We start from the raw sequence: 12,247 nt of genomic DNA, 5'->3' as shown, positions 1-12,247 counted from the left end.
ATGCTGCCAAAAAACTGAGCACTTCACAGAATGTTTTTTTTTTTAGAAAAAATTTGAAAGCGGGAAAAATCTATATATTAGCCGCGTCATTGTTTAAGCCGCAAGGTTCAAAGCGTGGGAAAAAAGTTGCGGCTTATAGTCCGGAAATTACGGTAAGTTGTCTGGCCTTTTAATAACAATGTGGGCAGTGGCCATTGCTCTTTCAGTCATAACATGTCATGTTTTTAATGATTTATCTTGTTCCCTACCCACCCCAACCTTAACCTGTGTAACTCGTCAACCTCTGAGATTGATGTGGTCACATCAGTCACTCTCTCAGGCATTGGATGCCCTCTAGTGGAGAGAGACTGTAACCTCCTATCACACATCATCAGCACCAAGATTATCTGTGATTGTTAGAATCATGGAGTGCATATCACATACTAGTTAGAGGTTCATGAGGCTTGTCTCCCATCAGTTGGTTAAGGCAGCAATGTTGTTTTTTTCCGTTCTGTGTATATTGTTCCAAAGCACATTTATCTTAAGTAATATTTTAACTCCCAGTGGTGGCACTGATCAAATCAAAGTTTATTTGTCATGTGCGCCGAATACAACACGTGTAGACCTTACAGTGAAGTGCTTACTTACAGGCTCTAACCAATAGTGCAAACAAGGTATTAGGTGAACAATGGTCAAGTAGCACTGATAGCACAGTTATCTAGACAGGTGTCACGAGAACAGAGACACAACTCTCCTACTACACTAAGCAGGTCATTGGTGTTCATTCTCATTATCTTGGTTACATACCAGCTGCTGTTGCAGAAACATATGTGATCTGTAGTGAAATCAGTTAGAATATGTTACAAATATAGTCTCATACCATTAAGTTGTTAAAAATGTTTTGTTACATCCTAACCTGGTTATATACATTGTCTCCATACCTCTCTGCACAATGTAGTACTGTTCCCAGTTGATAACCACTTCCTCTACTGTTACAACATCATATTCCTGCTCCCTCCTCTAGTCATCTCTGATGCGGAGCGAACGCTTCCCCATCTGGGTTACAATGGAGAATGAGTTGGAGTTGATGTGGATAGAGGAATGGCCAATCTGACATAACTGTCTCAAACAACCATGGCTTTTCACACTTCAGGGCCGCACCAGTTATATCAAATCTGCGCTGTTTTATAAGCTAATTCTCAGGCTTCATCTTGTCTAGACCACTCACTACTTCTACAAGTTTTATTTTTATTGAGGAAAATATAAAATCTTTTAAGAGATTGTCATTTTAATTTTATAAAGAACAAAAGGAAATTATGTAAATGTATAAATCTCTTACTCCTTTTTCTGTATAAAGGAATGATGCAGTAATTCAATGACTGGACATCGTATTACTTCAGAGCTTGTTGTTATTTTGTAAAGGCTAGTTACATTTCAATAATAAGAGCTATGTGGAACATTGGAAAAATGAAATAATATGATTTAAATGTCATGAAAATTAAATGACTTCCTCTTTGAATAAGTGTTTATCTTCATTTCTGTCTTGTACTACTATACATGTCATTGTTATTCTCTCAGGCAGGTGCGACATTTGTCAACTCGTCATTGATACATACGGTCTTGGCACTTGAGTGTAGACACCTTCAAGCACAACATGATCCAAAAGGATTTCATGTCATTGGAACATGCCTCCTGTGCCGTTCTCAGGGCAGATACATTCCAGTCCCACTGGGTGGGAACACCTATTCATTTCATCCCTCACTGGCTGATATCTGACTGATAGTATGCAGTTGTTTAGTATTTATTAGGATCCCTATTACTTCCTGGGGTCGAAACAGGGTTTCTTCAGTATGTTATCCATACATTAACACAACTCACCCCTAACAATTAAAATGTTTCCTTTTCATAATTCATTTTAATAAGTTGATGTTATGGGCGTTGCTGAAAGTCTACTCTGTTTTGTTCTTCTGGCGTTAGGATAAAGTTGCCTCAATGCTGATCTGAGGTCAGTGTTGTATTTTTCCTCCTAATGGTCAAAATCAGGAATTAGGGAGGGAAACCTCATCCTAGATCTGTTACAGCGGTGACGTTTACCCCAACCCCTGATTGTCAGCTACTGCATTTGTTTTAAATTACTGTGGATTATTTTGGCAACTTTAAATTGAGGCATATACAATTACATATTTGACTCGTGTAGGGGCTATTGAATCGTGATAGTGAGAAATAAAGAGTTAATTTTGATAGTTACCCAGTCCTTATATGTGATTGGTCCAAAATTGAGAACTGGGATTATACAGCTCTCTGCACTGCTAAATCTCGCAGTCGATGAAGTAGAGTCTACTGTAAATACAGATTGGATACAGACTTTAAAAACGATCTAACATTTCCAGTTTGTCGAGAAGTTAATTCATCATTTTAATGGATACCCATGTGTGATAAATGTACGCATTTGATTGTATGCTTTGTCTGATTTACAGCTTTTACATATAGCCGATCGATGCTGAATGGATATACAGTCATGCAGCGATCATTAATTATAGTGGTGGTAAGAAAGCGTCGATGAAACCGGCTACTGTCAATAAATAAATGGAGTCTGCGAGGACTTCTATGAGAATGGGTAACAAGTGTTCTATAAAGAGGCTGATACGAGGTTAACTTCATTCACTGGATACTTCAGGTATGTCATTCATAAAAAAACATTGTTGTGCAAAATATACAGGGCATAAGCCCTTTTTCACACGATTAAATGGTTGGCAATAGTTCATAGAAATATTACTTATTTAATTTACTATAAAATAAGACATGATCGGCTCTTATCTATTGGTTGTTTACCTATACAGTTATATGGATATAATTACTATTCAATTCATTTGCCATGATGTGTAATAGATATTTTTTATATATAAAATGTTATATACAGTAATTAATGAATGCAAATGGTGACAATTATACAATATAATACAGTTGTGTTTCAGAGAAGAAATATATATTTTTAAACATTAGGGGCAGTCTGTGAGGGAGGCATAACTTTAATGAGTGTGCGCCATGTTGACCACAGATACAGTGCCTTCAGAAAGTATTCATACCCCTTGACTTATTCCCATAATGGCAAAGTGACAAAAATGTTTTTTGACATTTTAGCTAATTTATTGAAAATGAAATACAGAGCTATCTCATTTACATAAATATTCACACCCTTAAGTAAATACATGTTAAAATCACCTTTGGCAGCAATTACAGCGGTTCGTTTTTCTGGGTAAATCTCTAAGAGCTTTGCACACTTGGATTGTACAACATGTGCACATTATTCTTTAAAAAATTATTCAAACTCTGTCAAGTTTGTTGTTAATCATTGCTAGACAGCCATTTTCAAGTCTTGCCATAGATTTTCAACATTCAATGTCATCTTGGTAAGCAACTCCAGTGTCTATTTGGCCTTGTGTTTTAGGTTATTGCTCTGCTGAAAGGTGAATTTGTCTCCCAATGTCTGTTTGGAAAGCAGACTGAACCAGGTTTTCCTCTAGGGTTTTGCCTGTGCATAGCACTATTCCGTTTCGTTTTATCCCCCCAAAAAATCCCTAGTCCATGCCGATGACAAGCATACCAATAACATGATTCAGCCACCACCATGCTTGATAATATGAAGAGAGGTACTCAGTGATGTGTTGTGTTCGATTTGCCACAAACAATGCTTTGTATTCAGGACATAAAGTACATTTCTTTGACAAATTTTTTGCAGTTTTACTTTAGTACCTTATTGCAAACAAGTTGAATGTTTTGGAATATTTTTTATTCTGTACAGGTTTCCTTTTCAGTCTGTCAGGTTAGTATTGTGGAGTAACTTCAATGTTGTTGATCCATCCTCAGATATCCCCTATCACATCTGTTAAACTTTGTAATTGTTTTAAAGTCACCATTGGCCTCATGGTGAAATCCCTGAGCCACGGCAGCAGCTACTCTTCCTGTGGTCCAGCAAAATTAAGGCAGTTATTGTCACGTCCTGACCATAGAAAGATGTTATTTTCTATGGTAGAGTAGGTCAGGGCGTGACAGGTATTTTTTCTATGTTTTCTATTTCTATGTTGTCAGGGTCTAGTTTTGTATTTCTATGTTGGGGTTTTGTTTGGGATGATCTCCAATTAGAGGCAGCTGGTCCTCGTTGTCTCTAATTGGAGATCATATTTAAGTAGGGTTTTTTTCCACCTGGGTTTGTGGAAGATTGTTTTTGAGTAGTATATGTTTCACCTCTGCGTCATGGTTTGTTGTTTTGTTCTTTAGTTTATGTTTATGTATTGCATAGTTTCACAGTGTAAATAAAATGTGGAATGACACACACGCTGCACTTTGGTCCACTTCTCCTTACGACAACCGTGACAGAATCTCCCTCCACCAAAGGACCAAGCAGCGTGGTATGGACCAGTGGACTATTGAGGAGATAAGGAGGAGTATATCCAGGGCTTTGGAGGATTTAGGGGCAGGAGAAAAGCGCCTCCCATGGGAACAGGTGGAGGCAGCGAGAGCACGGCAACAAGGGAAGCACGAGAGGCACACGGGGAGATTGGCAGAGTCAGGTTGGAGACCTGAGCCAGCTCCTCGTGCTTACTGTGAGGTGCGTGTCACCAGTCTGGCGCCACCTGTGCCAGCCCCACACATCAGGTCTCCAGTGCGCCTGCCCAGTCCGGGGTGTCCTGTTCCTGCTCCCCGCACTCGCCCTGAGGTGCGTGTTACTAGTCTGGCGCCACCTGTGCCAGCCCCACGCATCAGGCCTCCAGTGCGCCTGCCCAGTCCGGGGTGTCCTGTTCCTGCTCCCCGCACTCGCCCTGAGGTGCGTGTTACTAGTCTGGCGCCACCTGTGCCAACCCCACGCATCAGGCCTCCAGTGCGCATTCCCAGTCCAGAGCTTCCGGCGACAGTTCCCAGTCCAGAGCTTCCTGCGACAGTTCCCAGTCCAGAGCCTCCGGAGACGGCCCGCAGTCCGGAACCTCCTGAGACGGCCCGCAGTCCGGAACCTCCGGCGACGGCCCGCAGTCCGGTGACACAAAAACGGAGGGATCAGCGGGCGGAGCGGGGGTTACGCCCTGAACCGGAGCCGCCGCCTCTGTTGGAGGATCCGCAGGATGAGAAGGTTCTGCTTACTGCACCAGAGCCGCCACAGACATTTGCACCCTCCCTAACCCTCCCTTTTCTTTTTTTTTTTCTTTTTTTCTTTTGTTGTCGGTGCGTTCGGAGTCCGCACCTTTGGGGGGGGGTTACTGTCACGTCCTGACCATAGAAAGATGTTATTTTCTATGGTAGAGTAGGTCAGGGTATGACATTTTTTTTTCTCTCTCTACGTTTTCTATTTCTATGTTGTCAGGGTCTAGTTTTGTATTTCTATGTTGGGGTTTTGTTTGGGATGATCTCCAATTAGAGGCAGCTGGTCCTCGTTGTCTCTAATTGGAGAACATACTTAAGTGGGGGGGTTTTCCACCTGGGTGGGAGACTGTTTTTTGAGTAGTGTGTGTTTCGACTCTGCGTCACGGTTTGTTGTTTTGTTCTTTAGTTTATGTTTATGTGTTGCATAGTTTCACAGTGTAAATAAAATGTGGAATGACACACACGCTGCACTTTGGTCCGCTTCTCCTTACGACAACCGTGATAGTTATACAATTTTAAAAAATGCACAATACATTTCATAACCTGATTTCAGGCCATTACGCTACCACCACATATCTACAACACAAAATACATGTGTGTGTCTCTTCACAGTCCCCGCTGTTCCATTTTTATCTGGTTTTTTTTCAATCTGATTTGACTGCTTGCATGAGTTACTTGATGTGGAATTAGAGTTCCATGTAGTCATGGCTCTATGTAGTACTGTGCGCCTCCCATTGTCTGTTCTGGACTTGGGGACGGTGAAGAGACCTCTGGTGGCATGTCTTGTGGCGTATACACGGCAGTCTGAGCTGTGTGCTAGTAGATTAAGCAGACAGCTTGGTGCTTTCAACGTGTCAACACCGCTCACAAATACAAATAGCGATGAAGTTCATCTCTCCTTTACTTTGAGCCTGGAGAGATTGACATGCATATTATTGATGTTAGGTCTCCATGTACATTTACGGGCCTGCCGTGCTACTCTGTTCTGGGCCAATTGTAACTGACTGCAGCTCTTTGAGTGATGCAGTGATTTCACTTGCTGTGGTAGCTGATGTGTTGAGTCATCAGCATACATAGACACACAGGCTTTACTCAGAGCCAGTCGCAGGTAATTAGTAAAGATTGAAAAAGTAAGGGACCTAGACAGTTGCCCTGAGGCATGACTGACTCTATCTGGATTATTTTGGAGAGGCTTCCATTAAGAACACCCACCGTGTTCTGTTAGACAGGTAACTCTCGATCCACAATATAGCAGGGGATGTAAAGCAGGGTATTGTGTGTAGGCCAGAGACACAACATCTCAATTTAATCAATTTTAAATTCAGGCTGTAACACAGCAAAATGTGGAAAAAGTCAAGGGGTGTGAATACTTTCTCAAGGCATTGTATATATCGAATATAGATAAATATACTAACACAAAGGGTACATATGTTATTGTGTCAATCAATCAATCAATCAATCAAGTGATTTAAAAAATGTGCATAGCTGCACTATGTGTTTTCATTGATAAGAGAAATCCCCATGCATTTCAGTTCCATTATGACAAAAGACAACAGCCATGACACATAACTGTGTCTGACTTGGAGGAGCATATATATTGTCCATATCATCTAACAAGGCAAACTGCTTTCCCTGGGGATGGATATGAGTTCTGCTGTGTGCACTAATACAATCTGGAAGGCCTGAGTGTTTCTATATTTTTTGACAATATGTCTTTTAGATTTGGGGAACATGAAGTTGTCTTCAGTCAGGATGGGAGTCGTCAAGGTCATGTGGCTCATCTTTTTGGCCATTCTGTTGTCTGACTGTGCAAGGGGTGAGTAACATCTTTGGGATATTTATTTTATTTAAATTAACTTTACTACCTTACTTTCTTGCCTACACAGTAGGGTCCAATCGTTTTAGTGAAATATTAGTAGATAAATTGGTTAGTCTAAGTTAGTTTGACTGCTGTGGCTTTTTGTTTACACGGAGAAAAGCTCAGTTGGCTCTAACTTCTTTACACTAAGAAGTAAGAGAGGGAAAAAGTAGAAAAAAACTCTAAACAGAACCCAAAATCAACAGTGGGGAAAGTAACGAGAAAACCAACCCAACTCCCCCCTTCAGTGTGGGATCTTTTCAGTCATGGCCATACAGTATGTGTGTGTGACTGTGTGTGCATGCACCACAGCTAAACCAAACATACACATCCATCAGCTTCCCAGGGTGAAGGAACACAAATCAGTCCAGCTCTCCCAGGGTTGTCCCAGGGATTGGACTGTCTCAGCATCACGTCTGTGTTTGTGTGTGTGTGTGTGTGTGTGTGTGTGTGTGTGTGTGTGTGTGTGTGTGTGTGTGTGTGTGTGTGTGTGTGTGTGTGTGTGTGTGTGTGTGTGTATGACTTGGGTTGAAACATTCCTGGAACTTTCAATAAATTCCCTGGTTTTCCCGAAATCCCGGTTTTTAGGATTCCCGCAATCAGGGAGGAATAAGCCGGTAATCTGGAACCCTCCAACCAGGATTTCGGGAAAACCAGGAAAGTTATTGAAAGTTCCGGATTTTTGCAACCTTAACCATGACAGTGTAGTGTGCTATTGTTCAGACAAATGTCTACATTGATTGAAATTGTTAGACAAATGCAGAATGCATTGTATAATTATGTGTATGGTTTCCACAATATCATCTGTCATCAACAGCTGAAAATGTCCAGAACAGTTCAGTAGAGTTTGAAAGTCAAAGAAAATAAATCACCTTTTCAATTAGAGCGCTTTGAAGCGTTCACATAGACTTTTAGTGTGTTCTCCAGCCTCTTGAAGTGGTAAACTAGACATCCTGTTCTATGCCTCTTTCCTCATTCTCAAACTCAGTATGGCAGCAAATGGAAGTAGAACCTGCATGTGGCTAACAGGGCATTGCAATACAGGGCAGGTGCGGGCCACTGCTGGTTTCGAGGGGGGGGCAGATTACATCTGGGATTACAGACAATGCCTTATTCACAGCAGGACAGGCGATCCTTCGCGATGCGGCTATAGCGAAAGTTAACAAGACGTGGATGCTAAATAAGATTAGACAGGCAATTATGTCTGTTTACAGATTTACAGATGTCAGAGAAAGGATCAAATCAAATGGGGAAACAGACTGCCGACAGAAAAACAAGACATCCTAATCACACAGAGATTATACAGTATATCACCTAAAAAATAGTAATATGTAGTCTGCTTTTCATACTTTCTTTCTGAAAGTGATTGTAGAGGTATATACAAGTGTATTGTATCCAAGACAGAGAAAAATTAACATTTACTATTGGCAAACATCGTATTCTCCGTTTTAAGTGGCCATGTTTTAATATATACTGAGTATTACATTTAGAACACTTGTTCTATCCATGACATAGACTGACAAGGTGATTCCAGGTGGAAGCTATGATCTTTTATTATGTCACCTGTTAAATCCACTTCAATCAGTGAAGGTGAAGGGGAGGAGAAACTTAAAGAAGGATTTTTAAGCTTTGAGACAACTGAGACATGGATTGTGTATGTGAGACATTCAGAGGGTGAATGGGCAAGACAAAAGATTGAAGTGTCTGTGAATGGGGCATGGTAGTAGGTCCCAGGCGCACCGGTTTGTTTCAAGAACTGAAACACTGCTGGGTTTTTCATGCTCAACAGTTTCTTGTGTGTATCAAGAATGGTCCACCACCCAAAGGACATCCAGCCAACTGTGGGAAGCATTGGAGTCAAAATGTGCCAGCATCCCTGTAGAACCCTTTCGATACCTTGTAGAGTCCATGCTCGACGATTTTAGGCTTTTCTGAGGGTAAAGGGGGTGATATCCTATCCTATATATTTTTTTCTAAAAACTCAACTTCAAAACACTCTCCTGCAACCCGCCTCACCAATTAAAAAAAAAGTATTATTTACCTCAAATCTGAAATCCACAACAGAAGCTAGCCAGAAGTTAGCCAGAAGTTAGCCAGTTCACTAGCTAACGTTAGAATTCAGCTAACCACGGTTGGCGGTCATCAGCTATCCTTTAGCTCGAAAAGCTATCGCCAGTTTTGTACAACGCGACTCAGACCAGAGCATACCGGACCTATTTTCTCTCCATATCCCCGGGTTTCTACCGCAAGCTCTGGACATTTACACCTGGATCTTGCAGCTAGCTAGCTGCTATCCGAGTGACTATTGGCTAACGTCGGTCCCGGAGCTAACATCAATTATTCCGGAGCTAGCCAGCTAAAGAGTTCCACCAGCCACTCCTGGGCTACAATCACCTATCCGGACCCGTTTTACTGCCGATTCGGAGCCCCATCGGGCCTTCATGACTGGACTACCGACGTTATCTGCCCGAGGGAGTTATCCAACTGGCCCCTCCGCCGCGACGTAACCTGAACGCCCATCTGCGGCCAGCTAATCGTTAGCTGTCTTATCGGCTGCTATCTGAATAGGTCTATTGGCCAATTTTCTTGGGCCACTATAACTATAACTATTTTGCCAATTGGACTGGTCCCCTCTACCACACGGAACCCCACTAATCTACCGACGGAAACGCACGAGGTGTCTAATAACAGACCAGCTTCTGCCAACTTGCTACCCATGGCCCGGCTAGCTGTCTGAATCGCCGTGACCGCAATCGACCTCACTACTCACTGGACCCCTTTGATCACTTGGCTAAGCATGCCTCTCCTTAATGTCAATATGCCTTGTCCATTGCTGTTCTGGTTAGTGTTTATTGGCTTATTTCACTGTAGAGCCTCTAGCCCTGCTCATTATACCTTATCCAACCTCACAGTTCCACCACCCACACATGCGATGACATCACCTGGTTTCAATGATGTTTTTAGAGACAATATCTCTCTCATCATCACTCAATGCCTAGGTTTACCTCCACTGTATTCACATCCTACCATACCTTTGTCTGTACATTATACCTTGAAGCTATTTTATCGCCCCAGAAACCTGCTCCTTTTACTCTCTGTTCCGGATGTCCTAGACGACCAATTCTCATAGCTTTTAGCCGTACCCTTATCCTACTCCTCCTCTGTTCCTCTGGCGATGTAGAGGTGAATCCAGGCCCTGCAGTGCCTAGCTCCACTCCTATTCCCCAGGCGCTCTCTTTTGATGACTTCTGTAACCGTAATAGCCTTGGTTTCATGCATGTTAACATTAGAAGCCTCCTCCCTAAGTTTGTTTTATTCACTGCTTTAGCACACTCTGCCAACACAGATGTCCTAGCCATGTCTGAATCCTGGCTTAGGAAGACCACCAAAAACTCTGAAATCTCCATCCCTAACTACAACATTTTCAGACAAGATAGAACGGCCAAAGGGGGCGGTGTTGCAATCTACTGCAGAGATAGCCTGCAGAGTTCTGTCCTACTACCCAGGTCTGTACCCAAACAATCTGAACTTCTTCTTTTAAAAATCCACCTCTCTAAAAACAAGTCTCTCACCGTTGCCGCCTGCTATAGACCACCCTCTGCCCCCAGCTGTGCTCTGGACACCATATGTGAACTGATTGCCCCCCATCTATCTTCAGAGCTCGTGCTGCTAGGTGACCTAAACTGTGACATGCTTAACACCCCAGCCATCCTACAATCTAAGCTTGATGCCCTCAATCTCACACAAATTATCAATGAACCTACCAGGTACCACCCCAAAGCCGTAAACACGGGCACCCTCATAGATATCATCCTAACCAACTTGCCCTCTAAATACACCTCTGCTGTTTTCAACCAAGATCTCAGCGATCACTGCCTCATTGCCTGCATCCGTAATGGGTAAGCGGTCAAACGACCTCCACTCATCACTGTCAAACGCTCCCTGAAACACTTCAGCGAGCAGGCCTTTCTAATCGACCTGGCCCGGGTATCCTGGAAGGATATTGACCTCATCCCATCAGTAGAGGATGCCTGGTTATTTTTTTTTAAATGCCTTCCTCACCATCTTAAATAAGCATGCCCCATTCAAGAAATGTAGAACCAGGAACAGATATAGCCCTTGGTTCTCTCCAGACCTGACTGCCCTTAACCAACACAAAAACATCCTGTGGCGTTCTGCATTAGCATCGAACAGCCCCCGTGATATAAAACTTTTCAGGGAAGTTAGGAACCAATATACACAGGCTGTTAGAAAAGCCAAGGCTAGCTTTTTCAAGCAGAAATTTGCTTCCTGCAACACAAACTCCAAAAGGTTCTGGCACACTGTAAAGTCCTTGGAGAATAAGAGCACCTCCTCCCAGCTGCCCACTGCACTGAGGATAGGAAACTCTGTCACAACCGATAAATCCACTATAATTGAGAATTTCAATAAGCATTTTTTTACGGCTGGCCATGCTTTCCACCTGGCTACCCCTACCCCGGTCAACAGCACTGCACCCCCCACAGCAACTCGCCCAAGCCTTCCCCATTTCTCCTTCTCCCAAATCCAGTCAGCTGATGTTCTGAAAGAGCTGCAAAATCTGGACCCCTACAAATCAGCCGGGCTAGACAATCTGGACCCTTTCTTTCTAAAACTATCTGCCGAAATTGTGGCAACCCCTATTACTAGCCTGTTCAACCTTTCTTTCGGTTCGTCTGAGATTCCCAAAGATTGGAAAGCAGCTGCGGTCATCCCCCTCTTCAAAGGGGGGGACACTCTTGACCCAAACTGCTACATACCTATATCAATCCTACCCTGCCTCTCTAAAGTATTCGAAAGCCAAGTCAACAAACAGATTACCGACCATTTCGAATCCCACCGTACCTTCTCCGCTATGCAATCTGGTTTCAGAGCTGGTCATGGGTGCACCTCAGCCACGCTCAAGGTCCTAAACGATATCTTAACTGCCATCGATAAGAAACCATACTGTGCAGCCGTATTCATTGACCTGGCCAAGGCTTTCGACTCTGTCAATCACCACATCCTCATCGGCAGACTCAGCAGCCTTGGTTTCTCAAATGAATGCCTCGCCTGGTTCACCAACTACTTCTCAGATAGAGTTCAGTGTGTCAAATCGGAGGGCCTGTTGTCTGGGCCTCTGGCAGTCTCTATGGGGGTGCCACAGGGTTCAATTCTTGGGCTGACTCTCTTCTCTGTATACATCAATGATGTCGCTCTTGCTGCTGGTGAGTCTCTGATCCACCTCTATGCAGACGACACCATTCTGTATACTTC

At 43.0% G+C, this 12,247-nt stretch overlaps 1 protein-coding gene across 1 annotated transcript in view; it reads left to right on the top strand.

Annotated features, from left to right (window-relative positions):
* Positions 1–2,295: 2,295 nt before the first annotated feature.
* The window catches only part of LOC115162256 (fibroblast growth factor receptor-like 1), a 63,033-nt gene continuing 53,081 nt past the window's right edge, over positions 2,296–12,247 (top strand). The window contains exons 1-3 of the mRNA XM_029713396.1: positions 2,296–2,321; positions 2,457–2,656; positions 6,836–6,931. Coding sequence (XP_029569256.1) covers positions 6,847–6,931 — 85 coding nt within the window. The 5' untranslated portion in view covers positions 2,296–2,321; positions 2,457–2,656; positions 6,836–6,846. The remainder of the gene's footprint in view (positions 2,322–2,456; positions 2,657–6,835; positions 6,932–12,247) is intronic.

This window comes from Salmo trutta, chromosome 25, assembly GCF_901001165.1.
Source record: "Salmo trutta chromosome 25, fSalTru1.1, whole genome shotgun sequence".
NCBI classification, from domain to species: domain Eukaryota; kingdom Metazoa; phylum Chordata; class Actinopteri; order Salmoniformes; family Salmonidae; genus Salmo; species Salmo trutta.
Note: the sequence above shows the minus strand (reverse complement) of the source record. Positions and strands in the feature narration are given on the sequence as shown.